At 28.9% G+C, this 19,911-nt stretch overlaps 2 protein-coding genes across 2 annotated transcripts; both read left to right on the top strand.

The window, feature by feature from the left end:
- Positions 1-14,833: 14,833 nt before the first annotated feature.
- Positions 14,834-17,458, top strand: LOC106759973 (double-stranded RNA-binding protein 1). The gene is made up of 3 exons (XM_014643385.2): positions 14,834-15,036; positions 15,425-15,687; positions 16,430-17,458. Exons 1-3 carry the CDS (start codon positions 15,012-15,014, stop codon positions 17,198-17,200), a joined length of 1,059 nt encoding a protein of 352 aa, XP_014498871.1. The 5' UTR covers positions 14,834-15,011; the 3' UTR covers positions 17,201-17,458.
- Positions 17,459-17,652: 194 nt separating this feature from the next.
- On the top strand, positions 17,653-19,911 carry LOC106760366. The gene is made up of 5 exons (XM_014643804.1): positions 17,653-17,739; positions 18,291-18,349; positions 18,503-18,764; positions 18,872-19,010; positions 19,640-19,911. Exons 1-5 carry the CDS (start codon positions 17,653-17,655, stop codon positions 19,909-19,911), a joined length of 819 nt encoding a protein of 272 aa, XP_014499290.1.

The raw sequence follows: 19,911 nt of genomic DNA, 5'->3' as shown, positions 1-19,911 counted from the left end.
GTTCTAAATTACCTTATCACAGTACCAAAACAAATGCCATAACATTCCCATACCTATTTCTAAATTTCACTACCCTAAATCTCTCCTTTTAAGCTTAAAATTTAAGTAACTTGATTAATACTCTCACAACCACTTGAATTTTGTTTCGAACCATAAAATATCCTCATCACACCCAATTAAAACGATATACAACAACAAACACATCATCATACCAATTACAATAACACCATATCATCAAAACACCAATTTAACATACGTCAAATTTACCAAAACACACCAATTTTTACTAAAACATCTAAAATTTATAAAATTACTAAATTTACACTACAAATATAATTAAGACAATGTCTAGCTTCCTTTACCTCAAAATAACAACTTAACCCACATAAACGTCCTGTCGATCGCTTGAAATGCAAAAAATTTCTAAACGAACCTACAAGTTACGTAATTGGAAACGGATAAAGTTCTTAGAGCTCTAAATCCACCAAGAACAAGAAAAAAGAGCTAAATGATACATGGATAACAATTTCTATGCATGATTATTGACCAAAGCAAAGAGGTAAAAAAATGAGTAGAAACTTACTTGCTCTAAAACGAAAATTGATCGGTTGGATTTGTAGGCCTTTACGTCATGATCGTCTAGACACCTCCTGATTGTCAAACAGATGACTCGAGAATTATAATTCTTAGAAAGAGAAAGTAAAGAACTCTATAAAAAAAATGATTTCTAGAAAGATATATGTGTTGAAATAATGTAACTCTTTTATAACAAAACCATTTATAATAAAACCATTTAATATTAAAATACCATATCGTGGGATTTTATATATTCTATTTTTGTAATTAAAAAATGTTCAAATTTAAAATTAATAAAAGAAATTATTTTAATTTTAAAAAACTTTTATTTAAAGAATAAATTTAAAAAATAAACATGTCATTTTATATATAAGTATAGATAATTGTTTAATAAATATTTTTAACCTCCTTTATTTTATTTGTTTATGTATTTTAATTTATGTCCGGTTACATATTATCTATTTTCCTATTGTTCATATTTGTCTTCAGTCATTTATTATTGTTTTTAGTTATTTAGAGTTATATTATTTAATTTATATTTCGTTACTCATTGATTATCTATAGTAATCTATATTTAATTTATTTCAAATTCTTCGGATTGTATTTACTTTAACATAATTTTAATTTCTTAACTAAATGTTGCAAAAGTATTTTATTAAATCATTTTATATTATTTAACCAGTATACCCTATATTTCTTAATTTAAATATTTTACTATTTTATTTTATCCCAGGCAAATAAAGATTAATTAAAATAATATAAATTTGTCACAAAGATAATAACAGTTATAATAAATAAAATTTTGATTACATTATAGTTGGGAACATGGCCTTGAGAATTTACACGGATATGGATTTCTTAAGATGAAAAAATCTTGAGTTGTTTTGTTGCCCATGGAAAAGTTATTTTGTATCAACTAGCTACTAGGAAACTAATTCAAATATTTTTAATATAAAACAAAACGTAATATATTGATTAAATTGAAAAGGATATTTATATGTTATTTTTATTTAATATTATTTTACGTTATATTTGTCATCATCTTTCTTCTTTTATTTTTTTTTTACGAAAAACAAACTTGAAAATATTAACTTAAAACAAATTCATTACTTGTAATTATCACCGCAATGTTTTTCATCAAGTAACTAGAATACAAATGTAGTTAACAATTTAGTCATTTTTTAGATTACAAGTTTATTTTCTAATCACGAAGAAATCAACTTATTTGTACAACTATTTTCCTCTTTAAAAATATAAAAACAATCAAACTTTATTATTTTACATGTCTCCAAACATTTTCTCCACCTCCTAATGATCAAGGAAAAAATTGATAAATGGAAAAAAATATTAAATAATAGGGTAATGATACCTTGACATTGTGACAAATTTTTGACACCAACACGTGTCACATTCTGGGTGGTCCACGTATTTAAAAAAAATAAAATGACAGAATGACGTGATTCAATGTGTAGTAACAGACCTGGTATCAATGTACAAATAAGTGGATAGTTTAGGCTAATTTTTAACACAAGGAGAACATGTTTAAATCTGTCACTTGAACTCCACAGCTTATTTTTAACCAATTTTATTGAAAGAAATTCATTAATTATCATTTAAGTTTAGGCTAACTTTTTTAACACAAGGAGAATATGTTTAAATCTGTCACTTGAACTCCACGGCTTATTTTTAATCAATTTTATTAAAAAATTTATTAATTATCATTTAAGAACACATTTATAACGAAGTTCATTCTGAAGGAAATGTTTTTCTTTAAAATGAATCCACGTCATTTTGTCATTTTATTTTTTAAAACACGTGGACCATCTAGAATATAACACATAATTGTGTCAAAAATTTGTCACATTCTAAATATCAAAGTATCATTACCCTAAATAATAATATAATATCACTTTCCAACAAAACACATTTAAAATCAACAAGAATCGACACTAATAAGAATAGTTCTTATTATTTTAGTATATATAAAAAATTTTAGCATAAAGATTAGGAGTTTCAGAAGTTGTAGCATTTCTCGTTTAAATTAAATTTTCTTTTAAATGAATTAACTCCGTTTTCATTCTTAAGAAAATTAAAAGCATAAATTTGTATATAAAGTAAATAATGTTTATACTCAACTTTCTTTAAAGCAGTGTCTGTAATTACGTATCCCTCCACTAAATTAGTAGAGGATTAGGGGATCGACATACTAAATTTAACCCGATTTACCGTATAACTAAAATCATAATTATTAACTAAACATTTGTTTTACTTACTTTGAAAAAATAATTTTAAAATTTATTAAAGTAATAAAATATACAGATTAGGCTTATTTTGTTAATACTTTGATCTAATTTTATTTAAAATTATTAATTTTAACATGTCTCACACTTTTAAATATTTTTCCCACGTTAGCAATAAAATCTATTAGAACTAACGCTAATAAACTTACATGAATTTTATCCCATTTAATATGCAAATTAAAATCATGAAATACTTAATACTGGATCAGTATTTGTTTTTATTAGTGGGATTGAAGATAACTTTTATTCCTTATTTCATTTTTCCAACTTTAAGCTCAGATCTAAGATTTTCTTCTATTTCATGCTTATTATTAACACCTATAGAAGATATTGGAAGGATTTCACGTTATTAACAATAAATGTGTATTAAATATAATTAATTTATGATAATATATCAAATTTGTAAACGTTTGAATGAGTTTAAAGTTAATATTGATCAAATTACGATCAAATTATATATATATATATAAAATCTTTAAAATGATATAATTTAGTCCATAAATATTTGTAAATATTTAAAGATGATAATTATGTAGTTTAATAATTGATAATAAATTTTTGAAAGTCGTACGTAATTTTATATACACATAATATATATTTAATGAATAAAAAAATTAAAGTGAAAGATGATGAAAATTTATCTTAGAAATGATATATTGGTAGGAGAGGGACGGAAAAAAGAAATACTTGTAAGAGAAGAGTTCATACGCAATGTAATGAAGTTTTTGTTGATTGTACGTTGAGATTTGTGAGTGAGTGAGTGGTTGTAATATGTTTAACATATATGAAATTTCATGCATAAAAATAAATTACATAATAAATAGCGTCATAAAAGTATTTTAGTTTTTAAAATTTGGCATAATTTTAGTTTTGAGCTTTTAGAATTAAAAAAAGAAAGTAAAATGGTTAATTTAGCCATAAAATTCAAATAATTTAAAATAAAGTGAATGGAAGAAGTTTTCTTGTCTTACATTCAATTTTTAGATAGATTTCACGTTACATTACATATAATTTAGTCTATATATAAAAGGATTAAATGTATTTTAATGATAATGTATAAAATCTATTTAAAACATTGTAAAATATGAAAGTAATGATTTTCAGGAATTTTTAATTGATTTAAATATTTAATGACTGATTGAAAAAATACACGCACCTTAAATAGGAAACAAATCATTCAACTTTTAGAAAACTTGTTTAATCCTTCGAAATAAATAAATAAATAAAAACTAAATGTTAAATTTGAGTAGGTAAAACGAGTTCTTTAAATTGTATGATTACGTGTTTGTGATTTAAAATCTAGGGTTTGACATTATTTTTTAAACGTTGAATTAGGGATTTATTTTCTCAATTAAAAGAAAAAAAAAAGACTAATTACGTCAAAAACTAAATATGTTTGTGAATATCTGGAAAGGAAAGGATGAAACTAAAACAAGAAAGAAAAGCGTGTTTCCTAGGTCTTTTGTAGTTGGATTTTTAATGCAAATAGAGTATCAAGTTTTAAAAGATATAATTCCTAGATTTTTTATTTTAATATTTATATTTTTTTAATAGAGTATTATACTTTTAGAAGATGAGAGATTTGCAAAGCTTTCAAAATAGATCATAATCCGCAGGTCAATTTGGTTCATCAAATAAAATTTATTTAGATTTGAATTATGAAAACTTTGTAATATTTTTTATTTTAAAAAAATTATAATTAAGTGAGTCGTTGAGTCAACACGTTTACCTACCAACCCGTGGCGGTTCGGGCCGGATTTGAATTTTAATGAGCCGAGTTAAGTTGATTTACTAAATGATCAACCCGTGGTGAGCCGGACCGGGTGACCTATTTTAGCAACACTAGATATTTGATTTTATTTAAGGTGTTGCTCCCTCCAACTCCTCAAGTGGGTCCTGCACCTCCTCACTATTTTAATTTATTTTAAAAATATTTTACACATCTTCACTATTTTCTTTTGTTCCAAAAGTACCCTACACCTCTCCACTATCCTCAACCATCTTTTCCTTCCTCTCTCTACATTAATGGAGCATTGACATGATTGAGATTTGAATTTGTGATATACTACAAAATATAAAATTTAGAGAAAACTTCAATATTAATACTTCTACCATTTCCATTTTATAAAATTAAAAGTTATATGCAAATACAAAATAATAAACATAATAATATTAATAATAAATAATGGTATATTATTATTATTATATACTAACTTTATAATGACAAAAGAACTAAATAAATTCTAAATCTTTAACAAATAATTCTTTTTATATTTTAAGTATTTAATAATATTTTTATATTATNTATCTAATAAATTAAATATTTTATTCAAGTTATTTGAGTCAAACATGTCGGTGAGTTAAAACATAATATAATGTTAAAAATNATAGATATTATATGTAAAAAAATACACACACATATATATAAACATTTTTCTAGAAATTTAGAACAAAATTTTACCATTTATTAAGTAATTTGAAAAGAAAAAAATATATTCAACAACGAAAATAAGATTGAATCAAACTTATTTAAAAAAATATATCACAAGTTGAAATTTGAGCCATGTAAATGTTCCATTAATGTAGAGAGAAAGATGATTAAGAATAGTGGGGAGGTGTAGGGTATTTTTGAAATAAAAGAAAATAGTTGAGAGGTGTAAAATATTTTTGAAATAAATTAAAATAATGGGGAGGTACAGGACCCACTTGGGGAGGTGATCACCCCCAAGTACTCCTACACCCCCACTGTTTTCATTTATTCCAAAAATATTTTATATCTCTCCACTATTTTCTTTTATTCCAAAAATACCCTATACCTTCTCACTATCTTCAAAATCTTTCTCTCTGTACATTAATGGAGTATTCACATGGTTCAAATTTGAATTTGTGAAATATTACAAAATATAAATTTCAGAGAAAACTTTAATATTAGTGGTTCTACCACTTCCATTTTATATTAATAGTAAATAATAATATATTATTATTATATACTAACTTTATAATGACAAAAAAACTAAATAAATTTCAAATCTTTAACAAATAACTTTTCTTTTATATTTTAAGTATTTAATAATATTTTTATATTATTTATCTAATAAATTAAATACTTTATTCAAGTTATTTAAGTCGAGCATGTAGTTAAAACATATATAATGTTAAAAATTATAGATATTAAATGTAAAAAAAACACACACATATATAAACATTTTTCTAGAAATTTAGAACAAAATTTTACCATTTATTAAGTAATTTGAAGAAAAAAAATATATTGAATAACAAAAATAAGATTGAATCAAATTTATTTAAGGGAATATATCAAAAGTTCAAATGTAAATGCTATATTAATGCAGAGAAGAAAGAGAATGATTGTTAAGAATAGTGGAGAGCTGTAGGGTATTATTGCAATAAGAGAAAATAGTGGGAATGTGTAAAATATTTTTGAAATAAATGAAAATAGTGGGGAGGTAAAGGAGCACTTAGGGAGGTGGAGGAACACCCTTATTTAAAATGAGTTAATGTAGTATTTAATATTAGGATCCTCATATTTTAATAACTTTTTCTAACATTTTTTTAACAACAGGACACATGTCATTACTTTATTGGTATTGTTTGAATTTACATTTAAAAGTTTTTTTGAAACAGACCAATCATAAACTATCATGTATGCCTTGTTGAAAAGTTGTCAAAAAAAATAATTGTTAAAAGAATTTTTTTCATTATATTAAACTCTTATTCATGACATGGAACTAATAGTTAGGTTAGGTTGAAGAGTAATATCTAATAGAGTGAAGATAATGTGAATTGGAAATACAAAATCAAGAATATGTGGACTAAAAAAGTGGTGACAATGAATATACATCAACGCAGAGTGGACAATATCTACATACTAAAAACGTGGTTATGAACAAAAGAATATATATGACTAAAAAATCATATTTCTTTCATAAATAAACCACATAAAGAAGAAAAACAAAAACATAAATTATATTGGCATAAATTAAACAAAAACATAATCATATTGCCCCGTTTTAAATGAAATTAGGATTAACTTAAAATAAATAAAAAAAAAGTAGTCAAAGAAATAGCCCAATGCTAAAAATATCTGTTTAACCTATTTTTTGTGACTATAAAACAAAAATTTCCTCTCAATAGCAATGACGGTGGGAGGAGAAAATGAACTTCAATTTTTTTGTTGGTGAATGTATAAACTCGTTATTTTTCTCATGTGAAGATATGATATGGTGAAAATTGTAAATTTTTCTTAAATTATAAATACTCATATACATATATATAACAAAATAGTACTTTGATCGTGTTGACTTTTAAAATTTTGTGACTAGTTGCACTGTCTACTTTACGGTCCCATACGTTTCTTCGTATTCTTCAACATCTCTGAATCACAACCTGTACAACAACATTTTCTGTTTTTTCGTATAGTTTAAAAATAAGGATGATGATATATATGAATATCCAATTTTTCATTCAATACTTTTCTAACATCAATAAATTAATATTTTTATTTTGTAATATAAAATTTCTTTGGAAATGTGTAGAATTATTTGGACAACTTACTTTTCTAACTACTGTTCCACGTATCATTTCTTTCAAGTAAAGAAAGCATAAGAAAATATTCACATGTGGAAATGTGTAGAATTATTTGGACAACTTACTCCAATACAATACATTTATTATAACTATGTGAAAAAAAAGTTTAACTTTTAATGAGATAAATTTTCGTGCCTTTTTGATTGGTGATCCATAACTCTTTTATTAAACTTAAGATAAAATTAAAAAAAATTAGTTTACCTATTACGAATGGACAATGATATTTTAACAACTATTTTTAACAATTTTTTGACAAAAAAAATATGTCACTATTTTATTAGTTTGTTTAAATTTATTTAAAAAAAAATATTTAAAACAAACTAATCACGAACTGTCAAAAAATTATAAAAAAAAAAATTATTAAAAGTGATTTTTTCCATTACGAATTACGAAACGTAATCCAAAACTACAATGATAATAATACATATTTTTTTAATATTTTCACAAACTTCTACCTCCAATTTCATTACGACCTTTAGAATTTAATATATTAAGGATGATTTTCTTCTTCTGAATTTCGTAATACAGAACACTCACATTATCCTGCAAATTATTAAATTACATACTAAATCTTGCTTTCGGAATTGGTTATTCATAGTGTTAAAAGATTATACTAATACATGTTTGTTATTATCTTATTTACAGCGGATTTTGAAAGAATTTTTTAACATGGTCCTAATCAAAGGTAATAACTATTTTCAAGCATTTGAAAAAAAAATTATTTATATTAAATAATAGGATTAATTAAGTTTGAAGGTCATAATATTTTGTTTATTATTTTTTTCTATTGAATAGTCAAAATTATATTTTTTAATTGTTTGATTTTTATGTTAAATGTTTATCTTGTTTCTTTACCTTATTAAGTTATATCCACATGTTATTTTGTGTTTCAGTATATAGGATCCAAAACCGAGATGCCTTAGTCCCACTCTTTCTCCCGATCGACCAACTTGCTCGTTCATTGTGTTTTCTCGAATACCGAACGAAGGCGTCCTGCAAAGAAAACACTAGGACGCTCAAGTTAGATAGGTCTCCAGGAAATTGAGTGAATATGATTATCAGAAAAAAGTTCCCTGACCAATGGTTTCTTATTTATAAACCTCGCGTTCCTAACTGACCATTAATTACCGCAAACTGTCGTATCTTCCATTACTTTTCCATGGAACTAATAAATGCTCCTCTGCGCCATCATCTCTTCGGTCGTCTAACCAACCCCTTACACTACATTTTGTATTGATATTAAATTACTTAATTTTGTCAATTGACATACCGACCCCATACACTAGATTTTGTATTGATATTAAATTACTTAATTTTGTCAATTGACATATTGTATTGAAAAATACTTGCAAATTTTAAAATATATATAAATATTTTTTAAATGAATATCCGACAAATAGCAAATCGAATAATAAATAAAATTTAATCAAACGAATCAAGTTACGACTAAATAATGTCACCCGATCAATTGTCATCTCTATATCTCTAGCCATAATGTATGGTAAATTGAAAGATACCTATCTTCTTTGTAATTAATGCGTTTCGTAATGATAAATTTGGATTTCCAACTTTTTGTGAGAAGAGTACATATCTAGGTAAGACAACTTATGTATCATAATTTCCAATATCATTGAACAATGAGAAACCTTATATGTTGGAATTATAAACAAAAGTTTGACTCTTCTTTTATTTAACTTTTTCCTGCATCAATTCAATAAACTATAAATTATTCTTTATTACAGTTATAATAAAAAGGTAAAAGTTATTATTGTATATTTTTTTTTCTTTATTCTGCATCTTCAGATCTTCATTCTTCCTTTATAATCCTTCACATATATTGAAACCCGTATTTTCCAATTTATTTTTTCATTTTAAATATATTGAAAACATACAACTAGATTCTCTAATTTATAATGAATCTTTTAAAAATATCTTTTGAATTACACAATCTACAATACAATTTTTAATGAAAACACATCAGATTATTTTTAAAAAATATTTTCATATTTTGAAATATATTTTAATATATATATATATATATATATATATATATATATATATATATTCCAAAATGTATTAAAAAATATATTCAAATTTCAGAATATATTTACTTTAACATCCCAAAAATATAGTATAAAACTACATACAGGAGTGATCATTTAATAATATAATAAAACAGTTACTGGAAATAATGTTAACTTTACAATTATTACAAAATAACCATAAAATTTAAAACTTTACAAAATTACTAAATTATTACAAAACTATGTACATAACGGAACTGTTACTTACAAAGATAGAGTCTTGACCGAATGTTTTCCGAATGTTTTACATAAGACTATAAACAGCTTTATGACCCAATGGTCCTGAGCTAAAGGACAGGGTCCTTTGACTTATCCAAGGCCTACTCCAAAGAATACTCCTCTCCTTCTGCTCACACCCACAAGGTAAATCATTGCAAAATAAAGAATATCGAACGAAAGACATAAAAATAGAAAAGAAGGGTCAGTTAATCTAATTTAATTAATCATACCAATAAAACAAGTACAAAAGCATTATCAACACCACACGAACATGCAATGACCGAACACTTGACTCTGACCATCTGAATTGTATAAATGTCGAGTTATAAGGATTTGTGCACTGATGTGATGAAAAGTAACTGGAAACCCCATCAGCCATCACACCAGGTTAGTCCTACAAACACCCTTTTGCCATGCAGGCACTTCGGACTCATACCTCCTACTATTCTCATCACATGACTTATCACTCTCTACTTGAGCATGAATAATCATTAAAATGTCAGGATAAATCCCAACAAAAGTCCGACCATTTATATATAAAACTCAATCAACAAACACCACCATATATCCTCTCCTTGAGGATAATGGAAATACGTCTATCAACCATAATTTCACTTTAACACCATTCATAATCATGCATCCGTAATTCATCAAATTAATGGAAATACTTAATTGAAATAACATTCTAGAATAAAGATAAAAACATACTAAACATGAATCAACGACCACCTACAAACAAGACCGAACACTCTGTGAACGTTAGAGACCGAAAGTAAACTCACTACTTAGAATAAAACCGAACACCATGACAAAATTGTGTACCCGTACAAGACCGAGCGCTAGTACTAAACCAAATGCTAGTACAAGACCGAGTGCTAATACTAAACTTAATGCTAGTACAAGACCGAGCGTTAATTCTAGACTTAATGCTAATACAAGACCGAGCGCTAATACTAGCATAAATGCTAGTATGAGATTGAGCGCTAACACTGGCATAAATACTAGTATAAGGCCGAGTGCTAACACTAGCATAAAAGTATAGGACCGAGCGCTGATGACACTAACATAAATACTAGTATAAGACCGAGCGCTAACCCTAGCATAAATACTATTCATAAAACCTATCAATACTAAGAGACTGAACATTACAACAACCCAAATACTGGTGCAAGACCAAACACTAGTCCAAGACCGAGCACACAAAAGAGACCGCACGGTCAATGAATGACTTTTAGCGGTCTGCATAATTCTGCAGAATTATGATCAACCCCCATTTTTACCAATTCACAACATTCTTACCAACTTCTAATTTCCCATACTTGTATCATACTCCGTTCCCTGACCAATTTAATTTATCCAACTTATCAAAACCAACACAAAGACCACTTATGAAAAATACTTTAATTCATTCACAAGTTCTTATTTCCAGTATCCATCAACCATCCAACATGCAACCAATCCAAACATACAATCATCCAAACATGCAAACATCCAAACATGGATTTTATACACAAAAGAATTATAATTAAATTAACCAGCTTCCCTTACTTTAGAAAATCTGGACAACTTAACCCCAAAATTCTCAACTTGATGATTTCACCGAAAGAACTCTAAGAACACCTATATGGATCATCGTATGGTGAGAAAATACCAAATGTAGGACCAGAATTGAAGTTAGAATTAAGGAGAGAAAACTGATGAACACATACAACCTGAAACTTGGCTTGCATGTAACAGTAAACAGAATTTTTAAGAAAAGAAAGAACTCACCAACTCAAAACTTGCTTTTGATTGTTGAATAAAGAAGCTCTTGACACTCTAATGGCTTAAACACTATCTGACTATGGGATAGAGAAAATGAGATGAAGAAATTCTAAAGAGAATTTGTAGAGAGAAGGAGGAGAAAAGATAACTCAGAAATTTGGAAAGGATAAATACATGCAGAGAATGACACAAAATTTTGAAAAGTTCACTTATATACCACCATCAAAACTGATCCACTCAACTGCATACACATGTCTTTCACTTTCTCTAAATTTCACAATCCTTACCTTTACAAATCTAAACATATATTTTTTGAATTTCAAAATGAACAATCCAAATACAATTGAAAAAATATATTCCAATTATTTTCCACAATCACAGCCAGAAGAACCACCAACTTCCCATCCCACATAAGATAAAACAAACTTCAAAAATCACCCCTCAATCAGTCAAAGGATGCAGTAATACCGAAGATTCAAAATGCTCTCTTCTCACCAAGAAAAAATCACACACTAGTAACTAATATAACTAAAATTGAAAAGGAAGGAAGGTGAAGGAGCAATCTGCATAGCATAGAGAATGAAAGTGAGAATGAGTAGATTTAAGGTTTTTTAATATAATTTTAATGAAGGGTAAAATTGAATTATTAAATTTTATGAAAGTGCTGGATGAAAATTTAAAGAGCGATATAGAAAGAAACAACCCAAAAATTGACCCAAATTTGGAAATCAATATGCAATTTTGAGCCCAAACTTACAAATATCTTATAATTATTTTCTGATTCCTTTATAAATTTCATTACATTATTTCAAAATGTTGGTTATATTTTTTAATAACCAATGAACCAATAACTTATTGTTTTTTAATAAATATATTCCATGTTTTGGTAACATTTGTCTGGGGTCGGTGGTCCTTTCTGGCTATGCTCTCGTCGTCCAACTCTTCGTGTAATCCTTCCCGATGGGGGGTTGACCTGCAGAAGACACTCCGATGCTCAAGTCAGATATGTTTCATAGAGAGGTCAATATTTTTATTATGATAGATCAAGATCATCGTACCTGAACGTCTATCGTATATTTATAGGGCTCGTGACAGCCAAACACATTGATTAACCATTAACACGATATATGTTAGGTAATCAAACCCAATAATTAATCATTAATACCATATATTTGCAGAGCGTAAGGCAATATGACCTGTTAATACCTGCTTAATTGTCCATAAATGACAATCAATTCCGATTGATATACTTCATATAGTACATTCCATGTTAACATCATTTAGCCTTGTGGTATGTGTATTTTTTGAGCATTTAGAGCATGTTTAGTTTTCAGTATGAAAATTAACAAATATTCAAAAAGAAATTCATGTATATATTGTTTTTCTTTTTTTAATTGATACATTGATTTTTAAACTGGATATTATTACAATTTTATCTTGAAATTTAGTTTGAAAGAAAGTGAAAAGTGTTGCTTTTACAAAATTAATTTGTAAAGTTAGGTGAAGAAAGTTCTTACAAATTACTTTTCCTGTAAATTTTATAGGGAATTTCCTAAAACTCTCATTCTTTATTATTATTTTTTTTTAAACTGTATTTTTCTGCTTGTTTTAGTGAGAAATCTATGCAAAATTCTACACAGAAACGGAAAAAAAAAATCAATTAATCAATCTAATAATCTAATTCATTGTGTGTTTAAGTAAACAAGAAATAAGAAGTCATCCTCAAAGTTTTCTGCTATTCTTTTTATATATATAAAAAAAATAAATCACATATACATATTATCTTCAGAGATATTTCACTCCTAAACAAAGCAGACTCAATGTTGTCCCCTTCTGAATACAACATTTGAATGTCTCAATTCATATACAAATTATAAAAGAAATAAACATATAAAAAAGTAATGATTATGTCTATAATAAATAGTGTTCATAATTACTACATCTTGATCTTACATCATTGAAAAATCTTTCAAGTCTTTGTTCTCTTGAGATCAAATAGCAGTAGATGGTAAATTTATTTCTTATTTCTGTCTTACTATGAATGAACAAGTACTGCTTTCTAAAAAAAAGTGGTTCTTAAATTAAAATAGTCAGTTTTTCTTCTCACAACAATTAAAGTAACATGTTATAAATAACATAATTTATGAGTTAAAAATTACAATTATTTTTAATATATATATATATATATATATATATAAACAATCACATCATTATTATTATTTTATGAATTTTATTATTATTTTTTTCACATATACATGAAAAAGTTAGATGTTAATGAAATAATAATAAGAATAAATAAAGAGCAAAAACAAAATCACATTACATCTAAGTCCCAGTGGCCTTTTTTAATTTAATATATTTATCTAAATTCACGAAATATATCTTAAAGAGTTGATACTTTATTTTATTTTATAGTTTTTAGGTTTAAAAGTATTTTTTTCATGTATTCTTCATCTCTTTATTTAAAAAACAATAATTAATTTTTTTAATTGTTATTTATAACAAAAATACTTAATACATTATCCACTAACAAAATATTTGCATCTCATAATAAATCTTTGACACAAACTTTTTGAATAGGAGTTTAAGTATAATGTTCAAGTGGCTCACACCAAGTCAACTAGAAACACATTATTGTCACTTTCATTTTCAAATAGTTGAGCATCTCAATTCTAATGTCTTTGTCATTCAACATAGTGTTTCCCTTCTAAACTCCACATTGCTAGGTACATGTGATTCCACATAGTTAATATTTCCCTTCCATTAATCCAAACACTTTCCAAAATAATTGAGAGCTTTTTTCTTACATTAGGTTGACTTTTTTATTGCAATATTTGTTTTTTCTTGAATACACAACATATATAAAACATTAAAATAATTTAAAATATCCAAAGATGGGGATGTGAAATTATCAAATTTAGAATATTTTCACATTATTATCATTAAAAGGACTTAACTTTTAACCAACTTATTTATAATCAACAAAAATGTCCTTTTTAAAGTGAACTATTTGTAAAAGACAAATTTCATAGTTAGTGTAATTTAGGTTTTATGATTGGAGGTTACGATCAACCAAATTAGACACTGAACTTTGTAAATCACAATGAAAACTAAAAAAAAATATTATAAAATAAAATATGATTATTGGAATATATATATATATATATATATATATATATATATATATATATATATATATCAAATGGACCAGATGAATGGGCCTTTATCGGGTATTATGTACCCGAATTAAACGCGTCCTAGCCACTTAATAAAAAGAGAGCGGCGCAGATTCCGGCATTGCCTCTCACATGTACTTCACACACAAACTACTTCTTTTCTTCTTTCATTTTCTCACAGTTTTAAAAATTCATCCTCACTTTTTCAACATATCATATTAGAGTGAACCAATTAGAGTCTCAGAATCACTCACTCAATACTTCTGTAACCGTCACCAGAGAAGGCTATGCCCCCTAACGACGATTTTCAAGGTATTTTGTTTTTCAAATTTAATTGAATATTTGGAGACAAAGATTTGATTTTTTGCTTCCATGAATCTTTCTGTTGCTCTAAACGAGGGAGTGAGTTTTTGTAAAGAAATGTAGGGTTGGAGAGAAATGTGTCTTATGACCAAGGGAATTTGAGAAGGGTGTTTGATCAATTAGGTTTCTTCCATAGGTTTGAAGCAATAGTTTGTTAAAAAAATGTAAACTTTGATAGGGTTCGGTGCAATTTGGTATAACTTTTATGATGTTGGTTTCTTGATAGACGAAAGAGAATCAAAGGTGGATCAGAGCTGGCTTAGTTGTCACGCCATTTGTATGGATTGGGATATTATTAAGTGTTAACTATTTGCCTGTGTTTTTCTATTTGTTTCAGGCGTTTCAAATTGCTATGTGTTTAAAAGCCGATTGCAAGAGTATGCCCAGAAGGCGGGGCTGCCCACTCCTGTATATGAAACTATCAAGGAAGGGCCTTCCCATGAACCTTCTTTCAGGTCAACAGTGATAGTGAATGATGTTCGGTATGATTCTTTGCCTGGATTTTCCAATCGGAAGGCAGCAGAGCAGTCCGCTGCCGAAGTTGCTTTGGTGGAGTTGGCCAAATCTAATGTTGTTAATCATTCTATCACTCAACCTGTTGTAAGTAGTCTTTTAACCATCATCAACTTTTTGTGGATCCCAATTGTGTATTTTCACATGCAATATATGGTTCTACCATTATATAGGTTTCTGAAACCCTCTTTGACTCTTGAAATGAAACCATGTTGGTTAGTTGTTTTTTTGTTTGTAAAGATGTGCTTTTTCTCCCATTTTCTAACGCAGTTAATGTTGTTTAGTTGTTTTTTTTTTTTTTGTTTTTGTTTGTAAAGGTATGTTTTTTCTACCGTTTTCTATGTAGTTTTTCGCTAAATGAAGTAACTAAAGTCCAATGTAGGTTGAACTCTCTTGAATCTAAAGCCTCAATATGCCTTACAAGGGAATTGGTTGGGCCTAATGCATGTAGGTTGAACTTTCTTGAATTTAAAGCCTCAATATGCCTTACAAGGGAATCAGTTGGGCCTAATGCATGTATTTGAAACCTTTTTCCTCGACCATTTTGCAAAACACTTTCCTTTACACTTTTAAAATCTACCAGTCTTATATAATGTTCTATTCCCACCTAAATCATTATTTGATTCTTGGAAAATGCATGATTAGTAGTTATCTGATCCGACACTTTTAAGAGCTTATAGCTCTGTTGCCCAATTTATCTTGGAGATTTGTGCTTGTTGTATTGTCTCTGAACATCTAGTACTTTTAGTTTCAGCATTTTGGTCTCCTTCAGCTGTACAAGTTTTTCTGTATTTGCTGCCTCTGACCAAATTAGTGGTGTTACTTCCAGCATGAAACAGGATTATGCAAAAATTTACTTCAGGAATATGCCCAGAAAATGAACTATGCAATGCCTATGTATCAATGCAAAAAGGATGAAACACCTAGTCGAGCATCAGTATTTTCATGTACGGTGGACATTGGAGGTATACTCTATATTGGGGGAGCAGCAAAAACCAAGAAGGAAGCAGAGATTAAAGCTGCCAGAACTGCTTTATTAGCTATCCAGTCAAGTGCATCTCATGCTTCCCAAAACCAGGTTGGCCATCCACAGTTGACAGTCCTTCCATGCAGGAAAAGGGCAGCAGAATCTGTTTCGATAGCCGATGAGAATTCAAATCCCCCAAAGCCTAAGAAAGCACGGTTTAAAAGGAAATCTTCTAAGAGGAAAAATCCTAGAGATAAGTTAGGCCCAATTCATACTGAAAACTTGGGTATTGGAACAAATATTAATCATGAAGTAGAAACACAAGGAAGTGTTAATGGTGAATCAGGCGTGCAAGAAACGAAATCTGAAAAATTCACTTCAGAAGTCATGAAGAATTTAGAGGATGGAATATCATTTAATTATCCTGATAAAGAAGCATATGCTGTGGAGGGTTCTTTTGTTTTTGAAAATGGAAAGTCAGCAGAATTATATTCCAAGGAGAACAATCTTGGGACTGTTGTTACAGATCTCTCTTCCGTGTCTAATGGTGACATATTGGAAACAAGTGTGGAGATGAACAAACAGCTATACAACGGAGAAATGGTTTCAGACCATTGTGTTGTGGGGGGTTGAGGCTTAAAGCATTAAATTATTAGAATGCAAAGATTAAACTATTAGCAAGGAAGATAAGATTCAAGCAATGCTGGTAATTTATTAATAGGAACCTTGAGGATTCCAACTGTTTTTCTTTGTTGGGTGTCACTCAATTAGGAAAGTAAAATATAGGATGTGATAATTCTCAAAACATGTTGATAATTTTTATGAGTGATCTGATGAGGATGTGTAACACCATTTATTTATATTGTATTAGAATATTTGAGTTATGTTCCATTTGTCCGCGACAAGGGACCTGTTTATTTCATCTAGTTTTTCCAACACGGAGCTCTTAAATACGATAGTTTTTCTGCTAAGTTTTTTTATTGTACTTTTAGAATTTACTATTTTTTACATATTTTAAAAGATTAAAAAAATGTATTTTAGAAACATTACAGAAAATGTTTTTGCATGTTGAAATACACTTGTAAATGGTTTTCTCCCTCCCTCCGCCTGCAAACCTCCTTCTCCGCCTATCATCGGAAAAAGTGTCTCTTTTCTCCGCGTTCTTGAGGGAGGTAATGGTGACTTTGGAACCTAACGGAGATGTTCCAAGTACATATGTATTTTCTATCACTTTTGCCCTTAACTACTTTGCTAATATAACCTAAAATGAATATTCTGCCTGACAATTCAGAACCCAAATTTCCAAGGAGCTATTTATTAAACTACTCCAATTTCACATCAATAGATAACCGAGAAGGGAAACAGAATTTTTGAAATAAACATGAAAATCTTGAACGGGAGGGAAACAAAAGTATCAGGCAAGAAAAAGAGGGAGGAAAGGAAAGAAAGTATCCAATCATGGGATATAGATTATAGATTATTAGATTACGTTTCCATTTATATACGCCGTATGAATTTGTCCTTTAACATAACCTGGTATACCTGAGAATGGTAGCTTAAAATTGTAGTCAGTAACTTGCCATTCAAAATTGTTACTTCTGTCTTAAAATATTATTAACTAGAGAAATGCCAAATCATCTTTAAAGATGATCTCAGTAATCCTACTTCATCCTAATCTTTAGAGGATTTAGCATTTTGTTTTTGACTATATGTTTTGTACTAGATTCTAAGAAGTCTTCCAGCAATTATTACTGAAGCTCTGTCAGTTACTTTCATGCATAGGTGTTGAATTTATTATGTTTATTTCTAGATTTGGTTGTTAAAATTTCATATTTGGTATCTTCCATTTGAAGTTTGTCTTCTCATGCAATTCTAGCGACAGGTTAAGGTTTTCAAGTTATATATAACTGCATGAGCTTTCTGCTACATTTGTAGGTATCCTTATACGGCAGTNGTTCTGAATTTTAGTCAGTCGTGGGCTTTGTACTGCCTTGTTCAGTTTTATACTGTTACAAAGGATGAACTGGCTCATATAAAACCGTTGGCCAAGTTTCTGACATTTAAATCAATTGTGTTCCTCACTTGGTGGCAAGGTGTGGCAATTGCTCTCCTGTGCACCTTTGGTTTGTTCAAAAGTCCCATTGCTGAAGGCTTGCAGTTCAAGTTAAGTGTCCAAGATTTCATCATTTGCATTGATGTAGACTTCGTCCTCTTGTTTTTGCATTGCTTATTTTGTTTGGTAATTGCATTAGGAACTAGGACAACATTTTAATTCAATTTCTTTTGTATCTATTATACTTACAGCTGACTGTTGTAAGGAAGCATTTTGTGCAGCCATTAACCATGACTAACTCAGTTCCTGGTCCTCCTCCGTGGTCCAGAATGCCTGGTGAACATGGCCTGGGAGATGAATTCTCTCTTTTAATCATAGCCTGGGTGGGAAGTAAATTGTGCAATTTAAGCATGAAAACTTATCTAGATGGTTTATTTTAGTTTGCTACTAATAGATCTGTCCAAAAGCCTATAGATTCAAGACACAATTAGCTGTGTGCTTAAATATGATATGATTGTTTTCATGGAACTAGGTATTTTTTGGTAACTCCAACTTTTAAACTGATGCAGTTTGGTTGATCATTTAATTGATTTTGATAATAATAACCAGGCATGATGCCGTGGGATGAATATACATCGCAATGTGGTAGTTTGTAATTTATATTTTCAGTGTTCTGTTACATTTTGGATGTAATTTGTCAACACTCAAGCTCTTAGGCCTCTAGACACTGTTTCTTGAACTTGTTGTACTTGAACTTTTTTGGACTCTTAAGTACATGTTCAACACTTCTCAACCTCATGTATTACATTTTTATGACTGCTTCAGATAAGGGGAAGAATAGAGTTTAACAACACTTTGTATTCATCAAGCACAGATAGGAATTGCTTCCATAGTTCACCTGTATGTGTTTCCAGCCAAACCTTATGAGCTAATAATGGGAAACCGCTTTCCTGGAAGACCCTGATGAAATTAGGGACAGTGGGAGGAATAATTCTTCCCTAAACTGGGGGAGACCCCAGTGAAGGACTGGGCCCAGTTGGAAGAGAACCCATTTCTGCATTATCTTTGGGCCGTCGCGACCCAGTTTGGTGAGGGCGGGGTTGGCGGCGAAGAGGGACGGGGCGAGGAAGTTGAACGCGGTTTGGTCGTTGGCGTTGCCGAAGCTGACTTTGCCGATTTCGAAGAGGTGGCACTTTTCCGGTGGGAGGAGGAGAGAGGAGGTTTGGCGGCGGAGAAACTTTTTCCGGTGGGAGGAGTGAGGAGGTCTGGCGGGGAGGAAAGGAGAACGTGA

The sequence above is a fragment of the Vigna radiata genome, chromosome 5 (genome assembly GCF_000741045.1).
Source record: "Vigna radiata var. radiata cultivar VC1973A chromosome 5, Vradiata_ver6, whole genome shotgun sequence".
In the NCBI taxonomy this organism is placed as follows: Eukaryota; Viridiplantae; Streptophyta; class Magnoliopsida; order Fabales; family Fabaceae; genus Vigna; species Vigna radiata.
The sequence above is the reverse complement of the archived record's forward strand: the minus strand, read 5'-3'. Positions and strand labels throughout refer to the sequence as shown.